The 16022-nt window shown below is 35.1% G+C and overlaps 2 protein-coding genes across 3 annotated transcripts; both read right to left on the bottom strand.

Moving 5' to 3' along the window:
- Positions 1-5058: 5058 nt before the first annotated feature.
- LOC105216713 (ficolin-1) lies at positions 5059-7034 on the bottom strand. Its single transcript, XM_011191339.3, has 4 exons — positions 6721-7034; positions 6487-6599; positions 5403-6383; positions 5059-5307 (listed from the first exon to the last, which is right to left on the bottom strand). The coding sequence occupies exons 1-4, from the start codon at positions 6871-6873 to the stop codon at positions 5175-5177; spliced, it is 1380 nt and encodes a 459-aa protein (XP_011189641.1). The 5' UTR covers positions 6874-7034; the 3' UTR covers positions 5059-5174.
- Positions 7035-8009: 975 nt separating this feature from the next.
- On the bottom strand, positions 8010-9319 carry LOC128919829 (uncharacterized). 2 transcript variants are annotated; one of them, XR_008469963.1, is made up of 3 exons: positions 9233-9319; positions 9113-9166; positions 8010-8936 (listed from the first exon to the last, which is right to left on the bottom strand). XR_008469963.1 is itself a non-coding variant. In XM_054225245.1 (2 exons), exon 2 carries the CDS (start codon positions 8892-8894, stop codon positions 8259-8261), a length of 636 nt encoding a protein of 211 aa, XP_054081220.1. In that variant the 5' UTR covers positions 8895-8936; positions 9113-9248; the 3' UTR covers positions 8010-8258. The 2 variants fall into 2 exon arrangements, 1 of the variants encoding a protein (XP_054081220.1); XM_054225245.1 differs by having other exon boundaries at positions 9113-9248.
- Positions 9320-16022: the final 6703 nt, after the last annotated feature.

Here is a 16022-nt window from a genome sequence, read left to right as displayed (position 1 = left end):
TAAGCGAGGAGTCACGCTTTATGGTGTAGCACCAGGAGATTTTTCAGAAACATGCTTTGTTATTGTGTTTGCCATAATCACTTTTTCTATATTCTTCACTGTGTAGAGCAATTAAAGTTTCGCTCCCCACACGGACGTTAATTGAAGACAGCGGATGAGAGTCGCAACAGCATTTAAGTTTCAATTTAGCTCGATTTTGTGAACAGTAGAGAGCATGGAACAGTAAAACACGAGTAAAATTCTAAACGTGGAAGTGGCCTCCCTATTAAGAATAAGCTACAAAACATAAACCAACCTAACTTAACCTCCCCACAGCGGCGAAACTCCCTATTATAGCGCCTTTTGTGCAAACGAAATACATTAAAATAAACAATAACTTAACAAGTAAGGAAAGGCTAAGTTCGTGTGTAACCGAACATTTTATACTCTCGCAATTTATTGAAGAAATTTTATTAAGACAACGCACAAATTTACCCAAAAATTCGGCATAAACTTTAATAGAATAACGAAAATCGTTATATATTGATATGAGGACTGAGGTAATTCCTGAACCGATTTCATTCCATTTCACCAGCAAGGGACACTATATCCAATACTATACGCTCACTTAATTTTGCTAAGATATATCACATATTAACCAATACATACATGCGTAATAAAGCCTAACGAATTTTTGAAAAACTTATAATTAGATATATGGGAGCTAGGGGATGATATTTTTGAAAAACCTATAATTATGTATATGGGAGCTAGAAGATGTTGTGACCCGACTTTAATAATTTTTGGAACAGAAACATACTATTCGAAGAAAACAATTTCCTCTGAATTACATTAAATTAGCTGAGAGATTTAACCATATTTTCGCTTAAAATTTAACCTTAAGCGCTGAGTTCAACATGTTCGATATCTGGGGCCTTGAAAAGTTATAGTCCGTTTTCGACACTTTTTTCACAAGTGATGCCACAGATCATATACTGTATTTGTGTAAAGTTTTATTTCGCTATCATCATTGGTTCCTAATGTATATGTTATAAAGTGAAGGATTCAGATGGAATTCAAAATTGAGTTATAAAGAAAGTAGTCGTGGTTGTGAACCGATTTCATCCATTTTCCACACATGTCATCAGGGTGTCAATAAAATATCATATACCGAATTTCCTTGAAATCTGTCGAGTAGTTCCTGAGATATGGTTTTTGACCCATAAGTGGGCGATGCCACGCCCATTTTCCATTTTGTAAAAAGATCTGAGTGCAGCTTCCTTCTGCTATTATTTCTGTGAAATTTTGTGTTCCTGACGTTTCTCGTTAGTGAGTTAACGCACTTTTAGTCAATTTCAACCTAATCTTTGTATGGGAGGTGGGCGTGGTTATTATCCGATTTCTTTAATTTTTGGACCGTATAAGGAAACGGTTAAAAGAAACGACTGCAGAAAGTTTGGTTTACATAGCTTTATTGGTTTGCAAGATATATACAAAAAACATAGTTGGGGGCGGGGTCACGCCCACTTTTCCAAAAAAATTACATTCAAATGTGCCCCTCCCTAATGCGATCCTATGTTCCAAATTGTATTTTCATAACTTTATTTAGGGCTTAGTTATAGCTCTTTATGTGTTTTCGGTTTTCGCCATTTTGTGGGCGTGCCAGCGGTCCGATTCCGCCCATCTTCGAACTTAACCTTCTTATGGTGCCAAAGAACACGTGTTCCAAGTTTCATTAAGATATCTCAATTTTTACTCAAGTTACAGCTTGCACGGGCGGACAGACGGACGGACAGACAGACATCCGGATTTGAACTTTACTCGTCACCCTGATCACTTTGGTATATATAACCTTATATCTAACTCGTTTAGTTTTAGGACTTACAAACAACCGTTATGTGGACAAAACTATAATACTGTCTTTAGCAACTTTTGTTGCGAGAATATAAAAATAAGTAACTCCACATAACGACATTTTTTCTGCTACTCAAAAAACATTAAACAGATACAAACATTACAGCAAGATTACTCATCTAAATCAAGTTTAAACAATTACAACAACAACCTTGAACGATCCAATAACAAACGACAGATTCTATTCTTCTTCTTTATTTTCCAATTCGTTCTCAAATATTTGTGATCATATAACACTTGATAACACGTACAATATTAATAAAAACAATAATAATATAATAATAATGTTAAGCTTGAAAATATATTTATTGTATATTAATAAGTAAATCATAGGTTTTTAATTACCGCAGCGTACTATTATCGATCTCTCGCCACATCTATGAAGTTGCCCACGTTCTGAATTCCTGTCCATCGTCGATTGTTTCGAAGCCATGAGAGTTGTTTCCGGCCGATACCCCGTATATTTTTCCTTGAGTAATTAATTTTACGAGCTTGTAATTAGGATTCCTCAGAACATGTCCTAGGTAGGCCGCTTTTCTTTGTTTTATAGTCTTATTGCGGTTCACTCTTCTCAAAACTTTACTGTTTGTTACTCTAGTTGTCCATGGATTTTTTAAGATTCTTCTAAGAAGCCATAACTCGAAAAACTCTAACTTCTCGATATCTGTGCTTTTCAGAGTCCATGTTTCCATGGCATAGTGAAGCACTGATAAAACATAGCATTTTAAAAAACGAATTTTGGTTGTGATGTTAAGGTTGTAACCACATAAAATGTTTCTGTATTTGAGAAAAGTTGCGCAAATTCGATTCGACATTTTATTTCTTTAGAACAATTCCAATTTTCGTTGATCTGACAACGAAAAAAAAATATATGCCATGAAAAAGTTTGCTTTTTTATTTAGGACACTGTTTTAACGATATTTTTTAAAATATGTAGTTTTAATTTTTAATTGAAAATGAAAATACTTAAAGAAACATTTTAATTAAGTTTTACTATCAAAATAACTTACAAATGAGCAAAAAAAAATAATCATTATATTATTTATGATTTATATATTTTTTTTTTTGCTCAAAATTAATGATTATTTATGATTTTTTACAAATTACTCAAAATTAATCATTAACGGTGAAGAAAATCATAAAAATTAATATAATAATGAATTGTACTCTCGCAACAAAAGTTGCTAAAGAGAGTATTATAGTTTTGTTCACATAACGGTTGTTTGTAACACCCAAAACTAAACGAGTTAGATATAGGGTTATATATACCAAAGTGATCAGGGTGAAGAGTGGAGTTCAAATCCGAATGTTCGTCCGTCCGTCCGCCTGTGCAAGCTGTAACTTGAGTAAAAATTAAGATATCTTTATGAAACTTGGCACACTTATTTCTTGGCCCCATAGGAAGGTTGCTTTCGAAAATGAGCAAAATCGGATCACTGCCACGCCCACAAACTGGCGAAAACCGAAAACACATAAAGTGCCATAACTAAGCCATAAATAAAGCTATGGAAATAAAATTTGGTATGAAGGATCGCACTATGAAGGGGCATATTTGGATGTAATTTTTTTGGGGAAGTGGGCGTGGCCCCGCCCCCGACAAGTTTTTTGTACATATCTCGAAAATCAATAGAGCTATATAAACCAAACTTTCTGCAGTCGTTTTTGTTAGCCATTTCTTAATACAGTCCAAAAATGAAAGAAATCGGATAATAACCACGCCCACCTCCCATACAAAGGTTAGGTTGAAAATTACTAAAAGTGGGTTAACTCGCTAAGGAAAAACGTCAGAAACACTAAATTTCACATAAGCAATAGCAGATAGAAGTTGCACTCAGATTTTTTTACAAAATGGAAAATGGGCGTGGTATCGCCCAATTATGGGTCAAAAACCATATCTCAGGAACTACTCGACCGAATTCAATGAAACTTGGTTTGTAATAGTTTCCTTACCTCCCAATGATATGTTGTGAAAATAGGCTAAATCGCGTACTTTCTATATACCAGAACTTTGAAGACGATCTGAATCGTTTACTTTACAATATATAAAGTAAGCACTAGTGAAGATATCGGTACAGAACTTTGCACAAATACTACGTTTATAGTGCCCCATTCTAAAAATCGCCGAAATCGGACCATAGGTTTTCAAGGCCCCATATATCGAACATGAGGACCTCGGTGCTTCTAACCTAATATTATGGTTTCAATGGACTTTATACAATATATGTATATATATGAAGAATATGTGGGTCAAATTGTGTATTATATAATATTAATAAAGTTAAATAAATTGCGAGAGTATAAAATGTTCGGTTACACCCGAACTTAGCCGTTTCTTACTTGTTTTCATTAATTTCACTTTCAAATAGTCGTTCCACATTTTTCTCCGTCAATTTATCCAGATTTAGCTTCATTTTGGGCTTACTTTTATAATTGCGGCTAGCATAATGCGCAATTCTCCTGGATATGTATTGACCTTTTTAATTGAGGAACGAAAGCGATTATTGATCACGATATAATCTATTTGATTTCTGATGATGTTATCAGAAGCATCAGATGGAGATTTCATTTATAAAGTCTTCTTTCACAAACCATAAAATATCAAAACAAACTGCCTAAACTTTATGCGAAAATACGCAGAAAATATCTCACCAACTCTTTCCAATTAGCAGAGTATCTCTAACTACTGACTGGGGAAGTACTTACTACACATTGGGCTCTTTTCCAATGTTTAGACACCCATACCGAACGAATCAGCTGTACTATCTCTAGAGAAATTTGCTATCTATCTAACAAGGTACCATGGCGTAAGTTCAACAGAAGAAGGAGAGATAATTTGGGCTGACAAATCAGTTATTAAGAAATAAATTATGTTTTATACAGAACATAAATATCAAACACTTTGACAGCTATTCCTCTCGGAAATTATATACCTCAGAAAAAATACATTGTTGCAATTGAGAGATTATACGACTGTTGACATGAAATCAGATACTTTTACATAGCAACGATAGTGCCACGATTGCCATAAGAACCGAAGCTTGTTCTCTATCTGAAACACAAAACGTACAGCTTAGCAATGTCTAAGTGCGGTAATTATTTCGTCTTATCGTTCTCCCCAGTAAATAAAATATAAGAAATAATATTATATATAATTTAAGAAATCAATTCAAACTTGAGTATTTCGCTTTATTTCCTTAGTACGATTAGAAATATATGTTAATATATAAATTCATATCGAGTGTTATAATGCTAAATTCGATCAATTTTCAGACTTAAAAATTTTATTGCACAGGTCTAACAGCCATATGCACAAATTTTAGAGAGTATTCATGACCATGCCAGTGCTTCCAATCGATACCTTTGCCATACTTATCCTTACTGTATTTGCCACGTAAGTACTGACCATTCAAATTGCTGCAAAAGTCAAGAAGAAATATAAATATGAAATAACTAAGTAATGCAAATTGAAAACTATATCGCTGCTTCAATTGAATTTATTCTGAACTCACCTATCATGACAAGCCTTATACCACCATGCACCCGTATACTCCGCAGCACAATTACGATCCCACATATCATGATCGGCATCCTTTGTGCTAAACTTCTGACCTTGACTTGTGCGCAAAGAATCACCCGCATTGCCTTCAAATTTACCAAGCATATTCAAAGCATACGCTTCATGCTCATCGCCAATGGCGAAATTCTCATAACGAGCATAACGCGTTACATTTTCAAAATCCTCCATTTGTACCCACAATTCGTTAAGATGTGCATGTGTTATGCCATGCAAACGTTCCAAGCCGATGAAGTATTCACTATTCCAATTACCGAAACCCGTTTGATATTCCTCCCAATTGCGATGGAAAGAAATCGAGCCATCTTGTCGACGCTGCACAACCGTCCAAGCTGGTCCGCCATTTGTATCGAGCAGACAGTAGGCATAGAAAGGTTTTAAACCCGAATCAGGCAAATAGAGATGATAGATACCGCTCTTAGCATTAGCACCAGCTAGCTTCACGGCCTCTGCGCAGGTGGGCGGCAGCACTGGATTACTATAAGGGCAAAGAGCGCCATATAAACCCGACTTGTATGAAGTTTGTGGATTGCAACCACAAGATGACGATGAATCGGTTGGGGAAACGGTTGAACCACCTGTGGCAGATTGTGAGTCAGTGGCCGGTATATTAGCGCCCGCTGCTGATGATTGTGAATCGGTAGCCGGTATATTATTGCCACCGGCAGAGGATTGTGTACTGATAACAGGTAAGTCAACGCCGCCTGCTGAAGATTGTGAGCTGGCAGCCGGGATATTTGCGCCACTGGCAGAAGACTGTGTATTTAAGCCTGGGAAAAGTACACCACCAGTGGTTGCATGTGTTGAAGAAATTGATTCCCCACTTCCGCCTGCACCACCGCGTACATCAATCCAATGCGGTTTAGTTCTTACCTCCGGTAAACGTTCATCCAACAACACTTTAATGTGATCCAATCTGTAGGCAAGCAAAATAAGTGCATGCATTAATATTATTAGTTGATAAATGAAAACCAAGGCTGCTGTAGCAGAACTTTGCAAAGATCGCAAAGGCTACTCACCTCAAATTGTATGATTCCAGTAGGAGAAAAATATTCTCACTAGAAATCTTGAGGTGTCCAACCTGTTGTGCCACATTTTTTAATGGCGCATCATCGCAGAGTGGAGTGAAGGTCTGTAAAATGTAAAAATAACATAGTCAACAATAAAAACAAATCATATGAATCTCGACTGTCTTGATCCGAAGACACTATAAAAACGCCTGTTCGTAGTTTATGCCATCATACTTTGCTTACCGCATTGTTCGGATCAGTTGAGAACAGCTGCTCAAAACTGGTTGTATATCCGCCGGGCGACGGTGACGACCTCGCTATGCCGAAGGTGAAAAGCAGCAACGCTGATAAGAAAGCTCCGCTATTATGACGTATGCACCGAAGGTGTGTTTGCATTGCTGTTACTTATTTGGTTACACTACGCGTTGAAGAAGCTACCTCAGCGGTGGTTGTCTTACAACTGCCGCTTGCGATAAGCGCTGAGTCGTGCTTTATACCTAACAAATGAGTAAGAGAGAGCAACGAAGGCATAGCTGCCGGTGATTTTTTAGCAATATGTTTTGTTTTTATTTCATTTCGGGCAAACCCACATTTCTGTATTTTCAATTTGTGTAGAACAAAGTTTTGACGAAGATTACAAGTACGCCTTTAAATATATGGGAAATTTTTTTGGGCAAGAGTGTGAATTTCAAGTGTGTGTTGTTTAGTATTTCGTGACTTTTTGCTTGAATTTTGGTAGCATTCAAGTTTACTAAATCTTCAATATCATAATAATTATAAGTAGATGGTAGACGTATTAATTTCGAATACATTCATAACTAACTTAAAACATAATAAGGTAGATTGGAAAGTAATTCCATCGGAAGTGGTTGAGCTGTACGAAAATTTTGCTAGAAAACCTAAGTTTAGATATAGTGATCTCATTAGGAAATGATGGCACCTACATAAAAGAATGTTCTTTAAGTTATTAAAGAAAGCGAATGTGCTACTCGATAAGTTCTAAAAACATTGTACTCTCTTGGATATAAAAAAAATGTTTCTTTGAAAAGCTGTCAAATGCATACGCGGGCATTTCTCCTTTTGTCAGTTTGGCGCCAATTGGTAATACCAAGTGAAGCCAGGTCCTTGTCCACCTGGTCCTTCCAAAGGAGTGAATGTCTTCCTCTTCCTCGCTTCTGCACCATAAAGTAGGACGGGAATGGTGTTTGATGGGCTGGTGGGCTGGCATTGTTATTGCTGACCTTGTTTGGAAATAATCGACATCGGCATAATCTTTGCCAACTGCCGATTAACCGGCATCGACATCGGGCAAAAATTGGGTATCGGTCGGACACAAGTTATGTATTATATGAGTAGGAATGCCAGCAAGCAAATTTTACTTCTATTTTAAATCCTGTCCTGTTTATTATATTTTGTATAAATTAAAATCCTAACAATGGTTGAAGTACCCTCAGAGATCTTTTCCGAGTAGAAATCATGGAAACTTAACCTCTGTTGTTTAGCACTGGCCAATAAACAGAAATATCCGCCATTTGATTTATCGCCTACTCCCTGTTCGGAGTGGATAACTCCATTTTTTCGTAAATAATTCCTTAATTACAGGTTTTTAATGTCTATAATGGCTGATGATTTGTAAAAACACAGTTGGAAAGAAAATATTAAATTCATGATTAGCTGTCGTAAAAATGAAATTAACAAGCATCCACCGAAAAAGGACAGTTGAATTCAATAAAACACATGTCACTTAAAACTTTTATTTGAACATTCGACATAAATCCGCATTAGCCATAGTAATAACCATAAGGCGAATAATTACCGGCATAATAATAGGGATAACTTGAGGTGGTATAAAAATTATTGGTTATATTTTGTACCGATGCTGTTGTTGGTATTGCTGCAACATCGTTAGTTGCGGCTGTTGTTGTCGTCCTATCGCGCAGGGCACTTATTAAGCTTGCCGCAATTACTCCAACATTATCGTTAGATAGCAAATTTGTCAAGAGCAAAGGAAGCAAACCATTGTCACCGAGTAGGCCCGGTGCATCTGTATTGGCGGTGACATTAAGCAAAAATGGAAACAACCGGCGCAGCGTACGCTCTTCGCGGGTCAATGAGCTTGGCACTGTTTCAGCTGCTGCTAAAAGAGTATTAGGGTTAGAAGGGGTTGGTTTGGATATTTTGTGCGCCGAAGTCTCTGCGGTTGACAGCTTTTGACCTTTTATTATACTCAAAACATTCCCCATAGCTGTTACTTCTGTTAATGTTGTTGTTTCATTGGTTGTGTGTGAATTCACAGGTCCTACCGTTATTTCAGTGGCATTTCTTGTTGTTGTTATGTTTATTATGCCAGCTGCATGACTGCCATAATTCACAATTAAAAATTCTGTCGCACAAATAATTAAAAAATATAACAGCATTGTTTTGTATTTTATTTCGCCGTTATTGCACACGTTTTGGACCTATTTTATGAAAACAATAAAGTCTAATTAATTATGTATACTAATAATTAATTTCACATTCAAAAGCAAAAAACAAATAAACGCATTTAGATAAATTCGCCGAAGGCTCGTAAGCACATACATATAAGCACATTTGCTTTTGTATATATACACAAATATATGGTTTAAATACTCACCAATTATTTCCGGAAATTTTTTGCTGCGTTTTTTTTTTGCTTGGAAGTTATTAGCTGGGGAAAAAAATTTTAATTTTATAATTAAAGTAATAAGTAGACACTGTCAACGTTATTAACTACAATTTATTTTCTTTCGTTCCCTTAAGAATACTTAGCCTCAATATCTACAAGACTCAAACGCCACCGTTACTTTTGAAAATCGGATATCTACTAAACTCTTAAACGAATACTATGCGCAACTTTAATATGTGTTCGAACAAAATGGATTACGAGGGCTGTTTGAGAAATCGTGAATAATATATTCGCTGATTAGTAAAAGAAAAGATTAGAACTTCCCCAAATGAGTTAAGAAATCAGTTATGAAATAGTTAACGAAAGATCAATGCAACATGTGTTTCAGTGAGATCCGACCAAACACTATTCATTTAAAAATTGAAGTTACTCTCCAGGGGATAAGAAGAAATGTTGGCGTACAATATGAGTAACATAATGTTCGCAAGTTTCAATTCGTTATATGACATGTGATATTATACGGGACCATTTTTACTTCATTTTATAGCTCTTTTAAGGCCAATGAAGTAACCTGGCAGTATAGGTCTCTGGATAAACGTTCACCGCTTGACAAAACAGTCATGACTATAATTTTTTGATATTCTTCGCTGCCCTCACTCACTTTGGCTCATTCAAGGAGGTCCAGAAAAGAACCTATCGTAATGAAGACGACGTAGTTAATTTGCGGATACGCCACTTCCATTGAAACGCTACACATTCAAAGAGCTGAAGCAGGCCATCCAAAGTCAAATTTGTTCCTCGAACTGTTCGTCGAACAAGAATTATATTTGCCCAACATTTCTTGCGAACATCGAATTCAACTGTGGTTGGGCTGTTTCTATTTTCTTGAACAAACCGTCGAATACAAAATTTTATAAAATTCTGTAGAATGAATGAAAGCTAGCAGCTGATAGTTAAGAACAACCATTTTCTATTTTTCCAATTTACAGGTTTTTGATAGTGTGGACGTATTGCTAACCTTTGCAGATAGAGTTCAGCTTGGATCTCCAAAGGAACATTGAAATTGGACAAATTAAATTCTTCAAAGAAACTACGAAGGAAATTTTAGACCTGAAGCAGAAGTCATTATTTAAACTTGGGTTTGAAAATATTCCAAGAATATTTTATTTTTAAAAACAAATGCTGAGCTCGCGAATAGATTTTTGAGAATTCAAAAGTTAATTGCAAAGTAATATATATATATTTCAAAAGCTCACTGATTTCTTCGAACCACCTCGTACACACAGAGTACATCATTGACGAATTCGACCTGAATTCCACTGGTGATAAGAATATGCTTTCATGTTCGATTCTTTCAAAATATGATTTCAAAATTGCTTGTGACTTAAACCACTAGAATTATGTAAGCTACGCCATCATTTGGGGCTGTTGTTGTAATGTAATAACTTTTTTAAGAAGGTGACACATATACTTTAGCTATTTGCATAATTCTTAATTACCCTTGCATATATGGAGGTCACTGAAACATTTAGTTTACAGATGTTTCCAACTGAGTTAACATACAAACTACGTAGTTATGTATAAACATATACCCCTTATATCGGCTAAAACGCTATATTTCGACCATTATACATATTTTTTTTAAAGAAACCCCGGTTTTAACTGATGCCTTTGGATTTTGGGATGAGATCAATAGAGTTTCACGACATGAAATTTCATTTAATTTTTTTAATTAATAATTAAAAATAAGTGTTTTCGGAAAAAATCATTATCAAATCAGTTTATCGGACTAAATTGAGATATAGCATAAAGAAATATTTCCTGTTTCTTTCGATAATTTAGTTTTATTTTCAATGAAATTATTTTTCATACCTTCACATTTCACAGTTTTTTCTATTTTATCAATATTTTGCATTCCAAATTTCAAACTGCACTTACTCCTTATGCGGTAAGCCTTCACTACCTCCAATCATTACAAAAAATAACATTTGATACTTTAATTGTTAATTCGCAGTCTAAAAACGCACTTTTTACATTTAAGGAATACCCTAATATAGTACATTAATTGATTTATATGTACACTAAGTAGTTTAATTGTCTTTGAAAAGTGTCTACTCAAACCGGCATAATTTTCATAATAATAACTGGGAAACCCCAATGTGATGACGAATTAATTTATACCCACTACCTTATTCATAGGTTTCAATGTTTGACGATGTTAATCATTAAACCGGTTTCATTTTGGCAGCAGCCAGCGACAACAACAAGAACGGAGAATTCAATTGCACAATAGATAATGAGAAATGTTTAACTGTAATTTTCGGTTAATAAGGTGAATAAATGTTCTATAATAGCAATCAATTTATTTAAAATTATATTGTTGAATATAAATACGAAAAAAAGCAAAACAATAAAAAGCAATTCAACAGCATTTTTGAATTTGTTGGGAATCCCATTTGAGATTTGTAAATACATTTATACCCTTTTGCAAAATTATAAGACCGATCAAATTATAGCCAACAATCAACAAAAAATGAATAAATACTAAGTAGGTCGCAGGTCAGTGACTTTTCATAACAAAATAAAAAATGTTCCAAAGTCAAGTGTCACCTTTCCAATTAGTATTAGCTTTTTGTCGAACTCTTGTCTTTGGTTCAATTGCCAGAAGCAATTACGTTGCTTATCAAAATAGCCGCTGCGATGAAAATGGCTTTCGTCAGTATTATTAATGTTTCGGTCAGAAGAATAATGCAAAATAATGACGTTGAACTGTGGACTAGGTTCAACGGCATAAAATCACAAGTACACAGACAGTAATACTGTTCCTGAACAAATCGCTTTATAAAACATGTAAGGAAAGGCTAGGTTCGGGTGCTACCGAACATTTTAGACTCTCGCATTTTATTGATGCAATTGTATTAAGATAACACAATTTGACGCATATATTCAGCATAAAGTCCACTAGAATAACGAAAATCATCATATATAGTATACTAGCAGACCCGGCCACACGTTTTTGTGGCTAAGGTATACATTAAATTAAGTTGGTCCAATCTTGGCTTCTGCGACGATATTGATTACTCGAGGGTGATTTATGTTACGCAGCATTATGACAACTCACACTACTTTTAATTGCAAAGTGAGTGGTGATAGTACAGGCAATTTTAAATAGTTTGGGATAACTGACATCGTCATCCTGGTTTGTAGCTGTGTCAACTCTCTTGGTCCGAAATTCTAAATTGTCGCATTAAGATCATCGATATCTTTTTTTTACCACCAATATAGGTCATTCAATCAGTCATTTACGGTTATCATATTGAGGTTTCATGTCAGCAAAACTTCTCTTTCGAGTCAATGAAGTGACAGAAATCTGTTGGAAATGCTATTAATCCATCGAGGTGTCAACTGCGACCCTACCATTTCCAACTGCTTCTACAACACTCATATGTTTGTTGTTAATTGGCGATTCTTTATGTGTCGCCACAAATTAAATGATTTTAGGCATGCGATTAGCCCGTCAGTAACAGTTGAACCAGGAATAATTGGAAGAGTCTGGCGTAAATCACCTGCTAACAGAATCCTGGCCCCATCAAAAACGTTCATCGACAATCAAGATCATTTAAAGTCCTGTGCAGTACCTCCAGCGACTTCTTGAATATTTGGAAAATCTTCGTTTAAGCGCTATTTTTGGCGATTTTGCCCACTGGTGTTTCGTTCATTTGCAATTTGGGAGTAATTTCAAGGCCGAATGTGCCGTTTGTTTGCCTACTAGCAGGTGCCAAGTTGCCCCTATTCCCGTAAATCTTGGTGGTGAAAATGAGTGAAATTGGTTCTGGAATTACATCAGCCTTCATATACTATATATGATGATTTTCTATTGGACTTTATGGCGAATATATATGTCAAATTGTGTGTTATCTTAATAAAATTACATCAATAAATTGCGAGAGTATAAAATGTTCGGTTGGACCCGAAATTAGCCTTTCCTTATTTGTTACAAATTGTTTTGAGCTGTCGACACAACCTTATACAATTGAACAATAACAAAAATATTTTAACAAAGCAACAATGATAACCTTCAAAATATTTTTTTTTTTTTGTTTTCTCTTTTTATATTTTTCTTGTCAACTCGAATAAAATTCTCTTATTATTATCTTCCTCGCAATTTTTCCATATTTACTCACTTTCTAATCTATTTCTGGCTTTCCACGAATATTTCAAGACTAAAATTAGCCAGATCGGTGTGGCCGTTCTCGTTTTTTTTTGCGGCACAAACAAACAGCAATTCTTTTTATACTCTCGCAACAAATGTTGCTAAAGAGAGTATTATAGTTTTGTTCACATAACGGTTGTTTGTAACACCCAAAACTAAACGATAGATATAGGGTTATATATACCAAAGTGATCAGGGTGAAGAGTGGAGTTCAAATCCGAATGTCTGTCTGTCCGTCCGTCCGTCTGTGCAAGCTGTAACTTGAGTAAAAATTAAGATATCTTGATGAAACTTGGCACACTTATTTCTTGGCACCATAGGAAGGTTGCTTTCGAAAATGAGCAAAATCGGACCACTGCCACGCCCACAAAATGGCGAAAACCGAAAACACATAAAGTGCCATAACTAAGCCATAAATAAAGCTATGGAAATAAAATTTGGTATGAAGGATCGCACTATGAAGGGGCATATTTGGATGTAATTTTTTTGGGGAACTGGGCGTGGCCCCGCCCCCTACTAAGTTTTTTGTACATATCTCGCAAACCAATAGAGCTATATAAACCAAACTTTCTGCAGTCGTTTTTTTTAGCCACTTCCTAATACAGTCCAAAAATGAAAGAAATAGGATCATAACCACCTCCCATACAAAAGTTAGGTTGAAAATTACTAAAAGTGGGTTAACTTATTAACGAAAAACGTCAGAAACACTAAATTTCACATAAGAAATGGCAGATGAAAGCTGCACTTAGATTTTTTTACGAAATGGAAAATGGGCGTGGCGTCGCCCACTTATGGGTCAAAAACTATATCTCAGGAACTACTCGACCGATTTCAATGAAACTTGGTTTGTAATAGTTTCCTTACATCCCAATGATTTGTTGTGAAAATAGGCCAAATCGCTTTACAACCACGCCTACTTCCTATATACCAGAACTTTGAAGACGATCTGAATCGTTTACTTTACAATATATAAAGTAAGTACTAGTGAAAATATCGGTGCAGAACTTTGCATAAATACTATGTTAATAGTGTGGCAGCCCCACTCTAAAAATCGCCGAAATCGGACCATAGGTTTTTAAGACCCCATATATCGAACACGAGGACCTCGGTGCTTCTAACCTAATATTATGGTCTCCAACTTTCAATGGACTTTATACAATATATATGACGAATATGTGAGTCAAATTGTGTATTATATAATATTAAATAAATAAATTGCGAGAGTATAAAATGTTCGGTTACACCCGAACTTAGCCCTTCCTTACTTGTTTATATTATATTATTATCAAGCGACAATTTTTTTTAATTCCGCACACGACCATTCAGTAGGGAGCCGACCGCGCAAGTGATCTTAACCCCCCTCCCGTACCCCCGTGCCCGAGTGACGCCTACAACTCGACAACGCATATATAGCCGCCGAGCCGCTTTTCAAAATTTTTAACTCGTAATACCTTTTAAATGGAATGTCAGAATCTAATAATTCAAAAAGTTATTTAAAGGTTTTGAAGCGATCTTAAATAATAAATCATTTATTTCGATAAGGATTAATACTAAGGTACAAATAAAGAGCCTTTTCAAGTAGTGGTATTTTAATTAATTTTTTTATATAAAATCGTTTATTGTGACAAAACTATAATAGTCAGAGATATGATGTCGCGACGTTTTTTTGTAGATAATGATAAGTTCTACAAAATTGTAGTACATCACTTTGTTATATCTTCAATCGTTTTCGCAGCATTCGCGATTAAATAAAGCTTTTTGGTATTTTTTTTACATTATCGGAGTTTTGGTAAGGAACCCTATTTTTTTTAAACTAAATATAGCCTATGTCACTCAGGGATAGTATATATATTATTCGAGACAAACAAACAAAAAACAAACCTTTCCTCTTTATAATATTAGTATAGATGTAGGCTGAGGTAATTCCGGAACCGATTTCACTCATTTTCTCCACCAAGGTACAATATATCCAAGACTACACGCTCACTTAATTTAGCTAAGATATTTCACATATTACCCAATATACGCGGAATAAAGCCCACCGTATTTTTGAAAAACCTAGAATTAGGTAAGGGAAGTTATGACCCGATTTTAACCATGTTTGGTACAGAGACACACTATTAGAAAAAAAATATTCCATCCGAATTACATTAAAGTATCTGAGAAATTTACCGATATTTTCTTTAAAAATTATCCTTAGGCACTGAGTTCTTCATGTTCGATATCAAGGGCCTTGAAAAGTTATAGTCCGATCTCAACAATTTTTCCACAAGTGATGTCACAGCTCAAATACAGTATTTGTGTAAAGTTTTATTCTGCTATCCTCATTCGTTCCTAATGTATATATTATAAAGTGAACGAATAATATGGAATTCAAAATTGAGTTATATAGAAAGTAAGTGGGCGTGGTTATTACTCGATTTCAAATATTTTTATATTTTTTTTTAAAAAGAGCAATGTGAAACAGTGTTCTCAACACAGCCTTATCCGTTTTTTTTTTAAGTATATGGATTTACAATTCTCAGGAATTAGGCAAAGGTTTTAAGACATCTGACCTCACAGTTAATTCATCAGTCGGAAAGAGGGTTTTTGTTTTCATCCACCACTAAAATGTAAGATAAATGAGAGTAAATCATAAGTCGTTTTCCAAAATATTTTGTTATAAACACACTAACTTTCAAAGTG

Source organism: Zeugodacus cucurbitae, chromosome 2 (assembly GCF_028554725.1).
Source record: "Zeugodacus cucurbitae isolate PBARC_wt_2022May chromosome 2, idZeuCucr1.2, whole genome shotgun sequence".
NCBI classification, from domain to species: Eukaryota; Metazoa; Arthropoda; class Insecta; order Diptera; family Tephritidae; genus Zeugodacus; species Zeugodacus cucurbitae.
This window is presented reverse-complemented; position numbering and strand designations above follow the sequence as displayed.

What these genes read in the sequence shown, in the direction of transcription:
- LOC105216713 (XM_011191339.3), bottom strand. Translation starts at nt 6,873, where the DNA reads ATGCAAACACACCTTCGGTGCATACGTCATAATAGCGGAGCTTTCTTA. An exon ending in CTGGAATCATACAATTTGAG is followed by an intron (nt 6,384 to 6,486) that starts GTGAGTAGCCTT and finishes GCTTGCCTACAG; the next exon opens with ATTGGATCACATTAAAGTGT. An exon ending in TATAAGGCTTGTCATGATAG is followed by an intron (nt 5,308 to 5,402) that starts GTGAGTTCAGAA and finishes TGACTTTTGCAG; the next exon opens with CAATTTGAATGGTCAGTACT.
- LOC128919829 (XM_054225245.1), bottom strand. Translation starts at nt 8,894, where the DNA reads ATGCTGTTATATTTTTTAATTATTTGTGCGACAGAATTTTTAATTGTG.